General features: G+C 42.0%; 1 protein-coding gene across 1 annotated transcript in view; it reads left to right on the plus strand.

Annotated features, from left to right (window-relative positions):
• The window catches only part of MEP1A (meprin A subunit alpha), a gene marked incomplete at both ends in the record, with an annotated part of 28,482 nt that overhangs the window by 1,473 nt on the left and 7,128 nt on the right, over positions 1–19,881 (plus strand). Inside the window, 9 exons of the mRNA XM_080342890.1 lie at positions 92–132; positions 11,391–11,415; positions 11,513–11,566; positions 12,403–12,443; positions 12,554–12,632; positions 12,956–13,073; positions 15,199–15,374; positions 18,248–18,469; positions 19,452–19,601. Coding sequence (XP_080199016.1) covers positions 92–132; positions 11,391–11,415; positions 11,513–11,566; positions 12,403–12,443; positions 12,554–12,632; positions 12,956–13,073; positions 15,199–15,374; positions 18,248–18,469; positions 19,452–19,601 — 906 coding nt within the window. The remainder of the gene's footprint in view (positions 1–91; positions 133–11,390; positions 11,416–11,512; positions 11,567–12,402; positions 12,444–12,553; positions 12,633–12,955; positions 13,074–15,198; positions 15,375–18,247; positions 18,470–19,451; positions 19,602–19,881) is intronic.

Raw genomic sequence — 19,881 nt, forward strand, 5'->3', positions numbered from 1 at the left:
TTGCCTAATAGATTGTGTGGTCTTCGAAAAAACACACATTGTCGTTCTTGAAATGTTACTTTACTCTAAATGGGTTTTTATCTCATTTCAGAAACAAGAAGGAAGTTTTTTGAAGGTGATATTATCTTACTGGTATGTACTGCAGATCTAAACCAACATCAGCATAGATTTGGCTTAAAATGTTAACAAAAGCATATTGATCTCATTAACAGATGGAGAAGAATGCTCTGAGAAACAACTCCTACAGATGACAATTTCCCATCTATATCCTACCTGACAGACCGGGTAATAAAACTTTTTATTATGGTAGCAATCTGTTACCTGCATTAAATAATACTCTGTTTTTCTCCATCTCTCCGGGCTGCTTTTGTTTCATTTGCTATTGAATTATGCTGCATTGATGCCCTTGTTACTGCTTGCCAGACAAAACAGTGGAATTCTGTCCTGGAAGGTGTTGTTTTTGATGTAACAGCCCCAGCGAGCAGCCGGATGCTGATGAGCAGCCAGTTTAATTGGTGTCTGTGTATCTGGCTGAGATCTCTAGATAATGAAGTCAGGAAATCCTGATCTCCAGAACATGCATGTTGATCTGCTGCACCCTTCATGCCTTATCTCTTCTGCACAGCCACAGCTCACTACAGGCAGAAAGGAAATGCAGATATTTTCTAAGTAAAAAAGTTCAGAGCATTAGCCCTTCTTGTTTTCTTCTAATTTTAGGCACCACATTAAATTTTGAACAATTTAGGAGTAAAAACTAATAGTAGTTCAGTATACTAACCCCAAGCTCAAAGGTTACAATTCTTGAAATTATATAACAACGTGTAATAAAATTACCCAGCAAAACCTGAGCAATGCCCTTGATGTACAAAAGCCTGCTTGTTTGTTTCGGCACTATCAGTTTACCTAGAAAAAAGATATTATCTCTTGCTATGGCCTCTGCCAAGATTACTCCAGTCAAGGAACTCTGCCGACAGCCTCCTGGCCTGTCACAGAATCACAGAATGTCAGGGGTTGGAAGGGACTTCGAAAGATCACCCAGTCCAAACCCCCTGCCAGAGCAGGAACACCCAGATGAGGTTACCAGGCGTCCAGGTGGGTTTTGAATGTCTCCAGAGTAGGAGACTCCACAACCTCCCTGGGCAGCCTGTTCCAGTGTTCTGATACCCTTACTGAGAAGAAGTTTCTTCTCAAATTTAAGTGGAACCTCTTGTGTTCCAGTCTGAACCTATTACCCCTTGTCCTACCACTGGCTGTCACCAAGAAGAGCCTGGCTCCATCCTCATGACACTCAGCCCTTATATATTTGTAAACATTAATAAGGTCACCCCTCAGTCTCCTCTTCTTCAAGCTAAAGAGCCCCAGCTCCCTCAGCCTTTCCTCATATGGGAGATGCTCCACTCCCTTGATCATCTTCATGGCTCTGCGCTAGACTCTCTCCAGCAGTTCCCTGTCCTGCTGGAACTGAGGGGCCCAGAACTGGACACAATATTCCAGGTGTGGTCTCACCAGGGCAGGGTAGAGGGGCAGGAGAACCTCTCTCAACCTACTAACCACCCCCCTTCTAATACACCCCAGGATGCCATTGGTCTTCCTGGCCACAAGGGCCCAGTGCTGGCTCATGGTCATCCTGCTGTCCACCAGGACCCCCAGGTCCCTTTCCCCTACACTGCTCTCTAATAGGTCATTCCCCAACTGGCCTATGATCCAAGTAGATAATTTTTAAACATGTTTAGATTTTTAATGCACGCTTTTTCATACTTTCTGTCGAAAATTATAGACATTAATAATATTATAAAATGAGAACAACTGCTATTGTTTTCTGTTGTGGGTTTCAGATCTGAATGCTGAAGGTGTTACCCTTCCAACAGGCATTTGACATGTTAAGGCTGAAGTCATGTGTTGATCTCAAACCCTATGAAGGGGAGTGGACTTGCCTGAAATTTGAGAAGCTGGATGGGTAATTTTATATTACCAATCTGGTTTGTACCACCTTTTTTGATACGACTATTTTTCCAGCTGAAGAGATTCATTTTCATTCTTGCTTGTACAAAGGAAATAAGTACTATACCTGAGGCACATTTCTGTCCCAGAGCTTATTTGTATTACACTGGAGATAAACCCAATGCAACAGACTAACCAAAGATATTATCTGCATTTGGTGTTCTCTTAAAATAGTGTTTTCTTATACTATTTCCTCTCCTGTGAGGACAGGCTAAGAGAGTTTGGGTTGTTCAGCCTGGAGAAGGGAAGGCTCCAGGGAGACCTTGTTGCAGCCTTTTCATACTTAAAAGGGGTCTACAAGAAAGATGAGGACAGACTTTTTAGCAGGGCCTGTTGTGACAGGTCAAGGGGGGATGGTTTTAAACTAAAGGTGGGGAGATTCAGGCCAGACATGAGGAAGGAAGTTTTTACACTGAGGGTCGTAAAACACTGTCCCAGGTTGCCCAGAGAGGTGTTGGATGAACCATCCCTGGAGACATTCCAGGCCAGGCTGGACGGGGCTCTGAGCAACATAATCTGGGTGAAGATGTCCCTGCTCATGGCAGGGGTGGCACTGGATGAGCTTTGAAGGTTCGTTCCAACCCAAACTATTCTGTCATTCTATGATTTCGATTTCCATCCTAGCTATTGAAGTGAACCCCTTTCTTGGCACTCTTTCATGGAAAATGAGCAAATAGCTTCCCCCTCGTGTTGGTTAAGGGCAAGGTGTATCACTAGTGTGTTGGCATTAGCATGTAGCTTCTTCCTGGCTTTCAGATGCTCGGTTGAATTTCCCTGACCAATTGTTGAATTCAACAACCTCTATTGCTGTGCAGGTTACCACAGGTTGCCTTGGCAGGAGGTGACTCTTGCAGGCCACAGACCATTTCACCAAAAATAGACGTCTAAAATAGGCCTGGTGACTCACATCCCAAATGCCTGCTGCTGTCCAGGGACTGTAAAGGTGCCAGAGAAGGTCACTCAATTGCAGGTGCCAACACTGTGTCTGTCTAAAGTTAGGTCAGAGGATTTTCCGTCTGGGAAGGACCATCAGGATACTGGTGACACCAGCTAAGGTCTGTGTCTAGGAATCCAGTGTATTTAGTCACAAGTAAAGAATTTTGAAGAGATGTTATGTGCAAAGCTTTATTTCTGGTCTTGACTAATCACTTCTGTGTGTTTTTGTCTAAGTTTTTCATATGCCTTTGACAAAGACAACGGCAGTTTCCTTGATGACCTCAAAACCCCATATGATTATGAGTCAGTCCTGCAATATGGACTGTATTCTTTCAACATCAATAGCAACGTTCCTTACATTTCAACAGAAATTCCTAAATTTAATGAGATCATTGAGCAGAAGTTGGATTTCAGCAGGATTGACTTACTGATGTTGATTTGCATGTACAACTGCAGTTAAATCCTCCTACTCACACATGAATTAAAAAATCCTTACCCAAACTTCATGATAACATGGATGGAATCACATGAGAGGAGCAGGGACACTTTGACCTTAGGATCCCCTGTAATGCTAAAAGAAACTATAATTCTTATGCAGCAGCAAGGTCCACAGTGGCCAGATCCTAATTTCTTTGTAGAATACTTAACACCTTTCATTCACAGAGACCTTTCCCTAAATTACTGATAATAATACATGATTCCTTCATGGATGATGGTCATCATGCTGTTGCTGATGAGAAAATCTTCAAGTACCAGTAGTCTGGAATTGGTGTCTCTGAAAGCAGAGTATTTCAAGTTCTTTTTTTCTGCCTGTGTGAAGTTTTATAAGACAATTGAGGTCAGGAGAACAAATGGAGATAATTGTACTTTCCATTGTACTGGCATACTGTGTTAACATACACCTGAATATTTCCACTAGCAGAAATACTTCTGATTTGCACCCTGAAGAGAGAAATGGGCCACAGAGCCTATCCCAGCCAGGCTTAAAGAAAATGATGGATGCCTGAAAGGGAAAACTAGCACATAGTGGCTAAGCTGGTTCCTCCAAGGAAGTATTCAGACAAGAAAGGGGAAAAGTGATGAGATGTTTCTTTCAGGAGAAAACATCATTTATGTGCAGTAACAGAGACATAGATGTGAAAGTTTGTGTAGTCTTCAGTTGTATTAAGGACATATTTCCTGATGTTAAATGCTGTATGTAAACAATCTGGAATGGGTTTGACAGCAAGAGCCCTGTTTGATATTAATGAACATGGTAAAATACATTACTCTATTCCCGGCAGCTTTGAGCCTCACCTTCTTGAACCAGTGCTCCTTTGAATACATCAATATTTGTGGAATGGTGGAAAGTGACAAGATGGTGCTAATTGGGACCACACATTGAGCAAACCAGGAGATGAAGGCCATACTTTGGTGGAAAGCTGTTTGGGTAGCAGGTGCAGATGGTCATTAGATTTTGCAATGCTTTTACAATATGTGAGAACGAGGACACGCAGGGATAAATAAGTCATTAGAAATACCCTTCTATTAATCACTGTATAGCTGATGCTAAACACGACTCTTGAATTTTCAAATATAAAGGCTTATAATTTTAATTTCAAATGCTTAACCCTTCTATAAATCTTCTCCCTACATTGTAATATCTCATGAAGAAATGACAGTTTGAGGCTTAGCTGCTGTAAATCGGTGGTAGCTCCATTAAAATGAAGTGAGCTCCACCAGATTTTCACAACTGACTTTAGTGAAACTCCGTAGAATTCAGTCAGGTGAAACTCTCCTCTGTTTATGCCTATTTTACAGGATTTTGAGCAATTTCCTTATTTTTGTTTAAATCTGAAAAACACTTAGCCTTTGTACAAGAGTTCCTTTAAAGAATCCTCACAGAAGGACATGCATAAGCAAATATCACAAGATATGAACCTTGTTTTTAGACAAATTTTGACATTGAAACCAATCCAGGATCATCAAAATAGGAAGTTGAGCCTTAGCAATGTGTCACGGAGCAGGAGGAAACCACCCTCAGAAGACTTCTTTGAGGGAGGAGTTGCTGTGAGATGCAGAGCCATATCAGGAGGGTGTAGCTGCTGGTAACTCAGATTTATTCCAACCGCACCACATAGGGAGGCTGAGGGATTATCTGAGAAGCAAATCCACAGTGATTTCCCCTTTTCCAAGGAGAGTGTTGAATGGGATCCTTTTGATCGAGGCTTTGGCTCCAACTGCACTGATTTAAATGTATAGTGAACAAATGCAATTGTATTGAGTTGTAGAGTATTTTGATTGCTGCCAGGACACAAGAGTTGAGTAGGATCTGTTGTTTTCAGAGGCAGTGGGGAAAAAATTCAACACTGCAGAGGAGTGTCACGTAGGCATTCCAAAAATCCTCAAGAAAAATGATTCTTTTGAAAGTCACCGGCATGAGCCCAGCGGGTCTGTGTATGAGTGGTCACAATCAGGCACATCTGCTTCCCAAAACACAACTGGTGATCAGTCACAAAAGTGTCTCATGATGCAGGAGAGGAAAAAAAAGTACAGAATAGAAAAGAAAGCCATTTCTGTGGAACCTGCTCCCAGGGAGGAGAGAGCAAGAGACGGCTTTTGGCAATAACCGATCGTGTTTGCTGCCTAATGCTGTGTTTGGTTACAGTTTGAAGATCCTGTGGTTATACCAAATTTGCAGTCGATGAGGAAAGTGGGCTCGTAGCAGGCGGGGTGAGGGGATGCTCCTGTTCTCATCACATCTGGGGTTTGAGAGGGGAGATGTGTGCCTGATGAAAGGCACAGTGCAAAAACCAGCACTTGGAAGACTGAGAAGGGAGAAAAATGAACAGAAGGGTGTTTTGGTCCCATCGGTGGTGACTTCTTGTTTCTGGAGGAACGAGTCTTTGGCTGTTGTTTGATGGGCTGTTTGTTTGCGGTTTGCTGATGCTTTGAGGGCTCTGGATGTGTGACAAAGCATGTGGCTGGGGAGCTGACAGTGGCTTCCTGCCTCTCGTGTCTAGTGACACACAATTAACTGCTGAGCTCCAAGGAGAGGGAAGAAAAATATTTAAAAATTAAGTAGTCAGCCTTCAGAAATTTCCTGAGAGTGAATGGGTCAGCAGTTATAGGAAAACAAGAGGCTTCATTGGATGTTTGTAGGGGAACTTGCTGCAGAAGGCCAGCAATGCAGCAATGCTGGTGGGAGAACATCCAGGCAGAGTCATGTAGCTGGGGACAGCAGTGGAGCTCAGAGTAGCATCAGGTGACAATTCAGAGTTGTTCTCTGCTATTTGTGTCAGTCGGCTCCTGGACAGACAGACAGAAAAGCGCAAACCCATAGATGCAGCCACAGAGTGTCTGGAAAACCCCAAGGTGACGTTGCTTGATGTTGCTGTCAGGAGAGACTCTTCCTACAGAGAGGGGATGTGTTGATGCTGTTAGATGGAGCTGGTGCACTTGCTCTGTCGCCTTCAAGAAGTTGATTTAAAATTGGAATATGCAGAATGAGGCTGATGCAGGTGATGTGCAAGTGACCTTTGTCACTAGGAAGGCTAAAGACTCAGAGGAATATCGCTCCAGTCTACAGAGAGAATTGCAAAACAGCTATGAAATAAAGGAAATAGTTATGTCAAACACATTAGCATGAGAGGACATGAGCTGATGCAAAGTAATTGGACTGGAAATTAATAAATTCTTTACTCACAGCAGAGTAAAGCAAAAACGTCTTCAGCTACTTTTATAGGCAAAACAGAAGACCAAAAGCCTTGATGTAACAGGACCCTTCCAATACTTTCCTGTTTTGTCTTATAAAAAAATGCCTGCCCAAGTTCATCCACTTACATTTGCACACAGGATTGCCATGTGTGTTTGTACTTCATTTCTAAAGAGTGGAACCAAACGTGTACCTTATTTAATCAACTAAACACTAGTTCGCAAGCCATATTTCAATGATTTGTAATGTAAGAAGAATTCTTCTCTATTGAATTTTTTTTTTTCTACTTTGAAAATAACTTTCTAAGGCAGGCAAGTGGAAACTGCACTAGAGCTTATTTAGCACTTTATTGAATGCATTAAAAACTTTTTTAACACCACTGTGTTTTGTGCTTCCCAGACACAGGGTATTTCATGTTAGGTGTCCAAAAATTGACTTTCTAGACTATCCAGTGGGTCATTTGAGACCAACCGGTTCCTCTGGGGAGCAGCTGATCCCATTCTATTAGACTTGTGATGAGCTGCTCTTCTGTTATCGTGATCTTCACCGGCTGCAAAGTGATCCATCACTGGTGATGAATGGTGGGTGAGATGAATTCTGAAGTGAGTTTCCTTTGGACAATGTCAGTGCCTGGAAAGTGTAAACACTGTGTAAGTAAATAATCATGAAACCAGACCTGACTCTAGTGCAGGGGTCAAGGCACTTGTCTCAGACAGCAGAGGGTTTATAAGGGTATGCTGTGATAATCTAGATTAACCCCAGGTGACCGAGGGCTGGGACCATCACCGGCAGGAGGATTTGTCCCTTGCCCTTCATTAAAAAAAAAAAGGAAAAAGTTCTTGTTTTCATTCCGGTAGAGAATGAAGAAACTTTTGAAACTGCAAGAACTTTCACAAGGTGGGAAAGCTGCTTCCTATGAATGCTTGACCAGGAACGTGTCCTGCCTGACAAAAATGCAAAGAACAGCCTACGCTTCTGGCATACAGAATGGCCCAGCTTTTCTGCAGGCTATGTAGGGCATTCCGCAGTGTTTCCAAGTTCTCTTGAGCAATAAGGCAAGCAGCTGAACCCTCTTTGTGCTTTCCCTGGCAATGCTTTGTGCCAAGAGTAATTCACTGGGGAAATTCAGTCCTGCTGTGTAATATGGGTGCCGGTGTTCCCAAAAATATTTGCAGTTGCTAGGTGAAATTGTAGTTAAGAAATTGGAACACTTGTTAGGAGAGTGCATTTAGTCTCCAGTTGTAGGGTGGTTTGGCTTCATTTCTAGGCATCAAATCTGTTATGGTCACAATGCCAGTGTTGGGTTAATGGTTGGACTTGATGATCTTGAGGATCTTTTCCAACCAAAATGATTCTATGATTTCTAAGGTTCCAGTCTCTGTATTTGAATATTCATTTTGATACCAGGGTGTCTATAAACTGAGGGCAGTGTTACATTGCCCTCTGATGAAAGTTAGAGGTTGTCTCTTTAGGCACTGAGGTTCTGCCCCTTGTCTCCTACTTCTCCACAAGCCTTTCCACCCTTCCTCCCCACTTCCCAACTCAGTTTCAGACCCAAGCCCTTTCCTCTCTCACCTGGTTCTCTCTCCAGCTCAGTAATCCCAGGATCCTCTGATGGGCTTGATAAGGACACAGACTGGAGCTCCATGCATGCCCTCAGCTCTCTGCTCTTCCATTTCTCCTCCCACCACCTTCACCAGGTACTGCTGCAACCTCTACAGCTATTTAGATGAATTATTGTTGCTTTGTTTCTGGCCCCTGCAATCACTCTGAAAGTCAGCCCAACACATATAATAGAACTGTACTATATACTCCATGCATTAATTACTCTATTTATCTTTTCTTGCAGATCTCACCCCTTTGATAATATCTGAAGTCCCAGCCCATCCTTCAAGTGCCCTCAACCTCTTCACTACAAGGGCTAACAGTCATCCACAACAGATAAAATATATTACTTCACTAAAGAGACCACATTCTGTGGTTTCTGTATTCTAAGAATTTTAAGAATTTGAACTAAGCTTTCCTGTTATTTTTAAGAAACCAAACCCATAGAGTCTCCAAAGATTATTTTAGGCCAAGCAGCAAAGTGCTTTTCTGAGTAATATAATATTTTTTCTTCCCATGTTTCATTCTTTTTGTTCATCTTTGTTGATGGCAATGCTTACTTTCCAGCTGTTGTGTCTGCAGTCTCTCTGTCCAGCCTTCCCTAATGAGAAACATCAATGTTTGACTTCTCAACACCCTGTTCCAGGATTTCCCATTTCTCCCCATGGCCATTACCTCTTTGTCAAGCCCAGATTTTGATAAGACTCACTCCCAAGTATTCAGCTCGTTAGATCACTGCTAAAAGAATAGCATGCCTCTTTCACAGGTGTTTGGACTCAGTTCAATGTTACTGGGAAGTTTTCATGAAAGCAGAATGACAATTTGTTTGGATCTTGACCCTGACTGGTCACCAGGTGACCACCAAGATGTTCTATTGTTCCTCCTCCGTCGACAAGACAGGGGGAGAAAACTATGACGAAAAGCTCATAAATCGAGGACAGGGAGATCACTTACCAGTTACTGTCATGGGTGAAACAGCCTCAGCTTAGGGAAATTTATTTAATTTATTGCCATTCAAACAAACTAGGATAATCAGAAATAGTAATAAGTCTAAAAACACCGTCCCCCACCCATCCCTTCTTCCCAAGCTCAGCTTCACTCCTAAGTTCTCTACCTCCTCCCTCTGAGCAGTGCAGGGGCACAGAGAAAGGGATTTGTGGTCAGTTCATTACATGTTGTCTCTGCTGCTCATTCCTCCCCACTCTCTTCCCCTGCTTCAGCATGGGGTCGCTCCCAGAGGAGACAGTCCTTCACAAATTTCTCAGTGCAAGTCCTTCCCATGGGCTACAGTTCCTCATTAGCTTCTTCCGCGTGGGTCCTCCACAAGGTCACAACTCCTGCCAGCAAACCTGCTCCAGCCTGGGCTCCTCTCTCCATGGGGCCACAGGCCCTGCCAGGATCCTGCTCCAGTGTGGGCTTCCCATGGGGTCACAGCCTCCTTTGGGCTCCCACCTGCCCTGGTGTGGGGTCTTCCATGGAAATGTTTCCCAATATCTAATCTGAACCTCCCCTGGCACAACTTGAGGCCATTTCCTCTTGTCCTATCACTTGTTATTTGGGAGAACAGACCAACACCCTCCATGCTACAACCTCCTTTCAGGCAGTTGTAGAGAGCAATAAGGTCTCCCTTCAACCTCGTTTTCTCCAGGCTGAACAGCCCCAGGTCCCTCAGTCGTTCCTCATCAGAATTGTGCTCCAGGCCCCTCACCAGTTCATTGCCCCCTCTGTACTCTCTCTAGTACTTCAATGTCCTTCTTATGATGAGAGGCCCTAGGTGGGGGATGCTAGTTGAAAGATCAGTCCTCTGGTGCCCTTCTTCTCAACCGAAAAGATCTCAGTACCTATTCCTCTGCAATGTGAATGTGTACTAATACCTTCCTACTTTGATCTTTTTGGAGGAAAATATATTGCTTAGGTTGGAGGACTGACTCTTTTCTAGGACAGGGTAGTCACTGTACACATGCACGTTTCCTACTCAAAATCTACTTGCATTTGAGGCTTCTCCACACTGCAGTCCTGTGTCTCCTGCCAACACTGCTGGTTCTGATGTGTGAAGCACCTCCAGAACACTTTTTCTTGTCTTCTTATTCAAACCCGCATGGTGTCTGTGGCACAAGCCTTTTCCTACGTAATTACTGATCATTGAGGTGGACATCCTCACCTTCATCACTTGTAATTTCAGATGTGAAACGAAGGAGCAGGATTCAATTGCCTAAGTTTAAGGCACTCCAGGGCACATGGGATGCTTGCAAGGGTTTGCAGGTATGATGCAGGACATGTGGGAAATCTAGAGCTCTCTGGAGCCTTGGCTCAGCCTGCGTGCCCTCCCTGACCTGTGTCCCCTGAGAAAGAAGACAGCAAAGTGCAGGACAAGAGTTCTTCATGTCTGGAATCCACCAGAAAAGAAAGGAGCATCAATCTGGAAGACCCAGGATCTACTGACGTATTTGACCAACTCTGGAGGCAAAGGATGGCATGTTGTGCACTGGGACATCGGTCCTGGGATGGGATCGCTGTCAGGGCATTCATAATCATATCTCTTTTATCTCTAATCTTTACAATTTGATGTTAATTATTGGTTCAAAACACCACTGGGGCAAATTCTAATGTCACTGGAGTGCTATAAACCCAGAGTAATTCTGCTAAAGCATGTGCAGCTGAGATCGTAATGCTGACAGATAATAAACACAGTAGAAGGAGTCAGCAACTATTGGGCCAGATTGAGATTTTCTTACACAAAGCCTGGGTAGGTCTTTCACCAGCTGCACTGAAGACCTGCAGTTATCACATTCCTCTCTGTAACATTCCCCAGAGTGGACTTGGGTAATTGATAACAACAATGTCATGATGTGCCATGTAGGAGGAAAATCCCGCTGTTATAATAATGTTACAAAGGTAGAAAGTTTGAAGCTGGTTGGCTGATGTTCTGGGGGAAGTTCAGCAGTGTGCTCAATATATTGCAAGAGATAAGAGGGATCAGTTTATTTTTCCACTGCAAAAATGGGCTCCAGCATCTTCCCACTCTGCCTGGTGCTTTTGTTACATCATGTGTGTGGTACTCCAGTGTCTGTAAGTAGAAACCTGATTTCTACATGCTCCTCTCCATCCAGAGACATTTTATACCTTATACTGGTTCTATTTTATTCTCTTTCAGGTTGGGCACCTCTCCAGTGAAGCTGGTAAGTGCTCTGTGAGCTGGTTTGAGTTTTAAAGCCTTTTATTTTGCTCACCGTGTGCCACCACATCTGACCATGTGATGTTTTGTCTGTTTTGCAGCAGCAGATCCTGATGTTGGTGAAATATCCAAAGACATTCCAGAAATAAACTTAGGTGAGTTCATGTCTAAATTCTCATAACACCTGAAAAATTGTGAGCAAAATGCTGAATTTTCAGTATTGTGGAAAAGACGTGGGTAAATGGTCAAGTAGCTCATTGTAACAAGATAAATATAATTAAGCAAGCTCTAAAGTACTTTCCTTTGGGTATGACACATGAATGTATCCTAGGAATGTAACTATGCAAAAAAGGGGTGCAGATGTCTTTCTCTTCTGAAGTTTGGACAGCCCCATGGTGCTAAGGCAGCAACACTCTGTATCAACTGGAAAGGCTCCAGAGTCCCACCAGCATTCTTCTCCCATCTCTATACGATTTTCATAAAGTTTTACAAAGTAGAATATAGCTTAGATGTTTATTGAGCTTCAATATAAGTGATAAGGAAAACAAATAGAAAAGACACAACACACTGTACTCTCTTCCTCTATTTTTTTTTCATTTCCTGTAATGTAAATGTCTATACATCCTTCGATGGTGCACTGTGCAATATTCTTCCTGATGCATTACACCATATTCTCTAGAGCATTATCTCACAGTGTGACTGTTGCCGCTGCCTGATAGCAAGCAAGAGGTTATCAAACTAAACATTGATAATGGTGGCTGCAAGATTTCTGCCATCAAAAAGGCAGATGTTGCAGGTTAGTAAAAACTGAGTACGAACTACTCTTAATTTTAGGCCTGTCACTATATTTCAGTGTAAAATGGCTGGTCCTTCTTTATTTTCTGTAAATGCCCAAGGATATTAACCTTGTATAAGTAGTCTCAATATGTTTTATGATGTGAAATACGTTTGATATTTCATTCACGTTATCTTTCATTAAATTACCTTCCAGCTGCTGGACTGGACCTCTTTCAGGGTGATATCATGCTTCCTGTAAGTAACTAAAAGCTTCATATCCATAATGTGTCCTGATTGTATTTTTGCTACAAATCAGCCCATCTCCCCACAGCAGATGCGTCACCAGTTGTTAATTTCCTTTTCAGAAAAATCAGCGAAATGCCCTAAGAAATGAGACCTACAGATGGAAGTTTCCTGTTCCCTATATTCTGAGTGATAACCTAGGTAATGCAGATACATAATTCAGAGTTTAGCTCTGATCCTAATTTGCACGGGAGTCACTACGGTGATATATTTGCCTTTTCCCAGAACTGGTTCTATCGCATTAAAATTCACTAATAACTAGTTGCCTCCTTTATACAAAAATCTTTTTTTTTTTTTTAATTCTACAGTTATTGTAACAAAACACAATTCAATCAAATTCAATCATTTTTCATTTCAATCATTTTTCTTTTGTTCCCATGTGCATATCTGTGTGCATACCTTCCCTCTCCAGGGTGAATGATCTGCAGTATGTTAAATGTGCTTTCCTGACACTTGTTTTCCAGATCTGAATGCCAAAGCAGTCATTCTCCAGGCATTTGAAATGTTTCGCCTTAAGTCTTGCATTGATTTCAAGCCATATGAAGGAGAGAGTACCTACATATTCTTTAAAAAAGAAAGTGGGTAAGGGTTATATCAATTTCCATTCAGTTTTTCTGTGTAGAATACACTGGGAATTCATCCCATTTGACTTCAGCAGTCTAAAAGTCTAGTCTAAATTTGTTGTTGGCAGAGAAAAAGAGGCCCTGGAGAAAGCAACCCTTCTAACTTTCTTAGACACAGAGCTTGGAAGCAGCTGCTTCTCTGCTGACTGTGGAGGATATTTAGATGATGAAGTTGGAACAGGTACCTGATATTTTTATGGTCAAAAAGGTGAATCCCAACAGAATCACAGTATGTTTGGGATTGGAAGGGACCTTAAAAGCTCATCCAGTCCAATCCCCCCGCCGGAGCAGGAACACCCAGATGAGGTTACACAGGAAGGCGTCCAGGTGGGTTTGAATGTCTCCAGAGTAGGAGACTCCACAGCCCCCCTGGGCAGCCTGTTCAGTGTCTGTCACCCCCACTGAGGAGAAGTTTCTTCTCAAATTTAAGTGGAACCTCTTGTGTTCGAGTTTGAGCCCATTACCCTTGTCCTATCATTGGTTGTCACTGAGAAGAGCCTGGCTCCATCCTCGTGACACTCACCCTTTATATATTTGTAAAGATTAATAAGGTCACCTTTCAGTCTCCTCTTCTCCAAGTTAAAGAGCACCAGCTCCCTCAGCCTTTCCTCATAAGGGAGATGCTCCACTCCCTTCAGCATCTTTGTTGCCCTCTGAATTTTCATCAACTGCTTCCACTTTTCTTCCTAGGGAAGTTTTCCATTCCAGCGGTGGGTGAAATGGCCCCCATGTACATTCTCTTAACTTACTGAGGATGTAACAGCCAGAATTCAGGTTTTGAAATCTTTAGAAGACAGGTCAAAAAAGAGCCATGGAAAGCCAGTTTATTGTAATATTGCTGTGGATTTGAGGTGGCTCTTCTTTAATGAAAATTCCTCTTGAAATCTGAAAGGGTTTTAGACTCAGAGATTCAGGTTTTCCAGGAACTGGAAAGATTTACTTTGTTTCTTACATCTAAACATGCTTTGAAGGAACATCTAGAAAAGCATAAAAACCTTCTCACTATGTTAGCTGTCAATATTTCTTTTTCTCACAGAACTTCACAAACACCTGTAGGCACTGATATTTCTGCCCTCAGCTCTTCCTTGGGTAATATGTCCTGTGACACTTCTCTTACAAGACTGAAAGCACCATGATTTTTGACAAGTTGGTGGAGAAGAGCCTCATACTGGAAACTCCCTGGTAGCAGCAATTATAGAGACCATAAGCTCAAGCTCTTTGTTTTCAGTACCACATTAGTGTGTTCAGAACTCCTTTGACAAACTTGACCTGATACTTCTTTGTGATGTGCAAATGAAGCCAGAAGAGGGGAGATTCAGACCAGACATGAGAAAGAAATTTTTTACACTGAGGGTGGTAAAACACTGTCCCAGGTTGCTCAGAGAGGTGGTGGATGAACCATCCCTGGAGACACCCCAGGCCAGGCTGGATGGGGCTCTGAGCAACCTGATCTTGTTGAAGATGTCCCTGCTCATGGCAGGGGTGGCACTGGGTGAGCTTTGATGGTCCCTTCCAACCCAAACTATTCTATGATTCTGTGATACAATACAAGCAGGTGCTCTTTAGCACTTGCCTGTCACATCACCCTCAGGCTACCCCCAAAAGTTCCCACTGAATTGACTGAGGAGCTCCTTTCTTCCTCAGTAATGATTAGTTTCTGCCGAGTCACAGATGAGTAGCTGGGTCCTCACACCAAAATATAATTTCAGACCCAGGGTGAAGGCATTGTACAGTTGATGTTAAAAAGGACCAAATGCTGCTGTTTTAAATCCTCCTAGAATCTTTCTCCAACTCAAGTGATTGCAAAAAACTCAGTCTGTCTTGACAAGTTTAGTGTTTACTTGTATATATTATGTTTCTTGACATGTTTCTTGGGAAAGAGGCAGCTGATATAAGACTAAACTTCTGTGGATCTCAGAAATCAGAGATGAGCACTTGGTTAGCACCTGAATAATGTAATAATATTTTCTATTACTCCTTTTATATTTAAGCCTGTTTTGATATATTGCTCTAAATCCAGTGAGCAGAATGAAACAGAGAAGAAAACTGTACTCAACAGATAGTAAGGTCTCTCTCTTTCTCAGGTGTTGGTCCATGGTGGGGGACCTGAAGACTGGCCAGGACCTCTCAATTGGGGCAGGGTGTGACACCAAAGCAATTGTGGAACATGAGATCCTGCATGCTCTGGGATTTTACCATGAGCAGTCGAGGTCAGACCGGGATGACTATGTGACCATCTGGTGGGATGAGATTATTACAGGTGGGTTTTGACTTTCAAGTCAGATTTTGTGAACTGCAGACTCATCAGTATTTTATTTTTCCTTTTAGATTTTAAAATCTTCTTAAAGATATAATTTTAGAAACACTAGGCCATACCTGAGAGCCCCTTAATTCAATCTGTAGCAGGATTTTAATACAACTTCTCTGGTCAAAGACCAGAGAGTGTCTAAGGTCAGAAGAGAGAGGCCCTGCTTGAAAGTCAGAAGACTTTATTTCCCATTGGCTCCAGGACTGGCCTTCTCTCTGATTCTGAACTAATAACTTAATCTCTGAGTCTTTTTCCTCTTGCTGTACAATGAAAATCGTAAACTTACTGGGATGGTGAACTTTGAGATCCTCTCAAAATCTGAAAGGTTTTATACTCAGAGATTCAAGCTTTCCTGAAACTGGACAGATTTAATTTGTACATAAAGAAGCCTCAAAGTGATTAGATAAATGAGACACATAAAACAGGGCTCTATCCCGCTCTCTGTCTCTGCAGGTTCTTGCCTTCAGGCTTAATATCACCAAATTCAGCGGCTGTATGAGTTTCAGCAAACTCTCCACAGTCCCCTGGTCCCTAGGCAGTTTCTTCTGCTGCCTCCTGTGAGGTTTGGTTCCATACTACTTAATGATCATATATGTGAAAATAAGCGAATGAGATAACAAGTTCTGAAAGGCACACTAGCAGAGTTGCGCTGCCATTGCTTATGCTCTATGCAACTGATCACTTCAGTCTTCAGGGTTATGCACGCACTATCTTTACAGATAAGTGAAAAAATACATGCAAAATAGTCATTAAGAAGGAAGAAGGTCCAGGGACACTATGTTCTCTCTTGGATAGATAAGAACTGCTGGTACAAGCAATTTCTGCTGACCTCTGAGAACAGTATCTGGTGTTTGGAATTGCTCCAAGTTGAATAGCCATGTGCATTCCTACTTGCCGCTACCCTGTAAGTGTCATCTCTTGGGATGGCTGAGCAGTAGATAGGATGTGGATATTCCCTTTGCAGACCATAATTTTTATTGTTATGAGCAGCAGTAAAAACAATTCACTTTATTGCTAACTTGGCCCCATCTTGAAACATGATGATGAAGATGATGATGACAGTAATAGCATCCAGACCCTGACTTTTGGGCCCCTTTTTGCTGTGCACTGTAACTAACCACCTCAAATGCAAAAAGCTTTACAATGTACTTGCAATGCACTATTGTGAGCTCCATGATTTACAGAGGTACTGAAAAACTGTGCCAATTCTCTGTGCATTTTTTTTTTATTCAAAAAATTATGTCATTGTATCCTCTCAACTTACCTGTGTTGTATTCAGTAGCCACAAATTTGAGACACCAAAATAATTACCCAGATGATGGACTTTCATGTGACAGTGTTCTGAATAGAGTCCTGGGGCTAGTCTGATATCATTACAGTCAATTCCTATACTCTGTAGGTTTCTATCCATATAATAAAATTTCATTTTCCAGTTAGGCAAATTCATTAAGTAGAAAATCTCTGTTGAAGCTATTTGAAAGTTGTCTGCTCCTTTAAAAGAAAATAAGGCTGATATGATTGTGCTCTGTGAGTGTGTGTGCACATCTGTCCCTGAATTATTGATCTGCAGTCTCAAATTTCATAGCATGGTAGCAGTTTTGCCACGATACATTTTCATAAACTGCAATACAGATAGCTGGCTGATGAGAGAAGAGATCCCCCATTCATGTTGCTGTTGTCAGAAAAGCTAAGACGCCTATTAAACTTTAGAGAAAACACACAGGACAGCCTAATGAAACAGCCTCCTCACTGTATGGTTTGTTTCTTTTAAAAACACATAGAAATTACTCTTTGCTTGGTAATGACCTTAAAAGACAACATCATTATACATGCCTGTGTCCTGCCAAGATCTTTTCCCCAGCTATAAAAAAGTGATAGCACTTTAGTTAGCAAGATTCTCACCCTTTTTGATAAAAGGTGCAATTCAAGTATCTGTAAGGAAACAATCCAAGCTCTTATACAATCTCAAGCCTTGAACTGAAGACCTTTACACCCAGAATGGACTTACAGAAGGAAATGTAAGTCTTTATGCAGAGAAGCTGTAGTTATCCACCAGAGCAGATATGTGCTGTTTCTTCTTGGAGAAAGAATGCCAGATATACTGATAATATTATTTGTGGTTGCGATTGCTGGCAATCTCTATTTACTTCCAAACTTACCAAAGTGTGTGAAATGGCTCCCTCTCTCTGCCCTAGCAGACACCTTTATAAGGAAAATCCTTCTCTAAGGACAAATTATTTCACCAAGAGACCATGAAAAACACATTTCCAAAAGACACTTCAATAGCAATATCATAGCAATATTGTTAATCTAGGGTAAAAACATCATAATTTTTTTTTTTCACAGATTCCTACTGTACTCTTTGCTTCAAAGAAGAGCAGAATGGAGGCACTCCATGACTGTCATACCTGTCCCCTTAATGAGTGGAGGGCTCCAGGGCTCCTCCTTGTTCATGTGTGATCTAATATCCTGGGAAACGTTTGCATCAACATTCACAGGCTCTAGAATGGAGTATATTAATCTTTCAGTTCAATTCTTCAGGATGTTTACCATTAGACCACCTAATATAACTTCCTATATGCCACATTCTTTACAGCTCATTGATATTTGGTTTTGAACTTACCGAAGTCACATGTGAAGGCACAGAACCGCAATCTAAAGACACCGCTTTGTTGTCCAAATGACTTCATAAACAAATCTTGATAAATTTGAATATTTTATTGTAAAGTAATTCGGCCTCAGAAAACTATATCCAAGGTGCCATGCTAAAGCCATTTCCTTTCCAATTGCTCCAAAAATGAAGAACTTTTCTGTTCTTTTACCAGGCAGAGAGCACAATTTTGAGAAGTATGATGATGGCTTCATTAGTGACCTGAACACCCCTTATGACTATGAATCAGTGATGCACTACGCACCATTTTCATTTAACAAAAATGAAAGCATCCCCACAATCACAGCGAAGATACCAGTGTTTGACAGCATAATTGGACAACGTCTAGACTTCAGTGCCATTGACCTGGAAAGACTCAATCGCATGTATAACTGCAGTAAGTTATAAGTTACCCATGGCAAGCTGTTTCTTTCTTTATACTTGAACCTGGCTGGTTCACCTCCCCTATGTCTCTAGAACCACAAAAACTCTTCTCAGGTGCTCCCGAAGTGGTAGAGGAAAGGACTTGTGCTGTAGAGACTGAATCTGTTTATTCCTTCCTCGTCCCCATCTTTGGCTCTACTAACTGTTGTTACTTTTATAAAAGCTCAATTAGTCAATGGAAGTCAGTCCTTTCACATATTTTCTTCCACGTTGCTCCTGGGGGTTTAGACATGTAGTTATGTTCTGCTGGTGTGTGGGCAGCTTCACTATGCTGGTTTTGAGAGGTGAATGCAACTGTACCTTGTCCTCTTTCACCGACATTTGGTCTTAATTAGATTATTTTGCACCTGAGATTAGCTAAATCCAGAGTCCAACACTCTGTCTAGTTGGTTGAAGATGTTATCACCATGTGTGATTATTAGGGAAAATTCTTGTCCCCATGGATCTGCCAACAGAAGCATCAATTTGCAGGCAAACTCAGTTGAACAGGCCTAAGGTAACTGGGTGGACTTTGCTTGAAATGGATTAAATGGTGCTCATGCTCAACAAGCAAACAAGTGAGCCATGGAGAACAATAACCTCCATCAGAGGAATGGTTAAATGCAATGCCAGCGCTCTTCACAGCATGACCTGGCTCTCCAAGGCTTACAAGTAGGCACAAGACCAACACCACCATTCACTGCACTTCACCTGCACCATGGGAGCTCGTTAGCATTCTGCAAAGTGGTCAAATGTTCATCTCTTTATGCAGGGAATCCCTCTGGGATTAAAACTTTTCCTCTTTTGAGTCTTTGGGCTCACACCTGCTATGGGTTAAGTCCTTCTCTACATGATGTATATACTAGTTTAAACAAAACCCTTCAAAATTAGAGTGTAAATTTTATTTTAAATAAGATACTACTTTGGAGGTAATTATGTGTGCCTTTTCTTTTCAGCTTCAACTCACACTTTTTTGGACCAGTGTTCTTTTGAGTTGGACAATATCTGTGGCATGATTCAGGGCACCAGAGATGATCGAGACTGGGTCCATCAACAGAGCAGTGCTAATGGGGAGGAAGACCACACACTTTCTGGGCGCTGTAGAGGTAAACCATAGTAACAGAACACTTTCTTATGGAAAAAAAGAAAAGGGTTAGATGGAGTAATGGTCCCTTGTGCATGTCTGTATTGGTCTGTGTGCTTTAAATACAGCATCTTTAACAACTTCTCTGGAACTGTAATTGTGGTCAACCCTTGAGAAAACCCAGCACCGGCTATTCTGAAAACACAGGATTAAATGACCATAATTAAGACACTACCCAGCAAACATCAGAGTTGTAATGTTTCTAGTTAAGCAAAAAACTCTTTTTGTTTTCATACATCTTG

Source organism: Nesoenas mayeri, assembly GCF_963082525.1.
Source record: "Nesoenas mayeri genome assembly, chromosome: 3".
NCBI lineage: Eukaryota > Metazoa > Chordata > Aves > Columbiformes > Columbidae > Nesoenas > Nesoenas mayeri.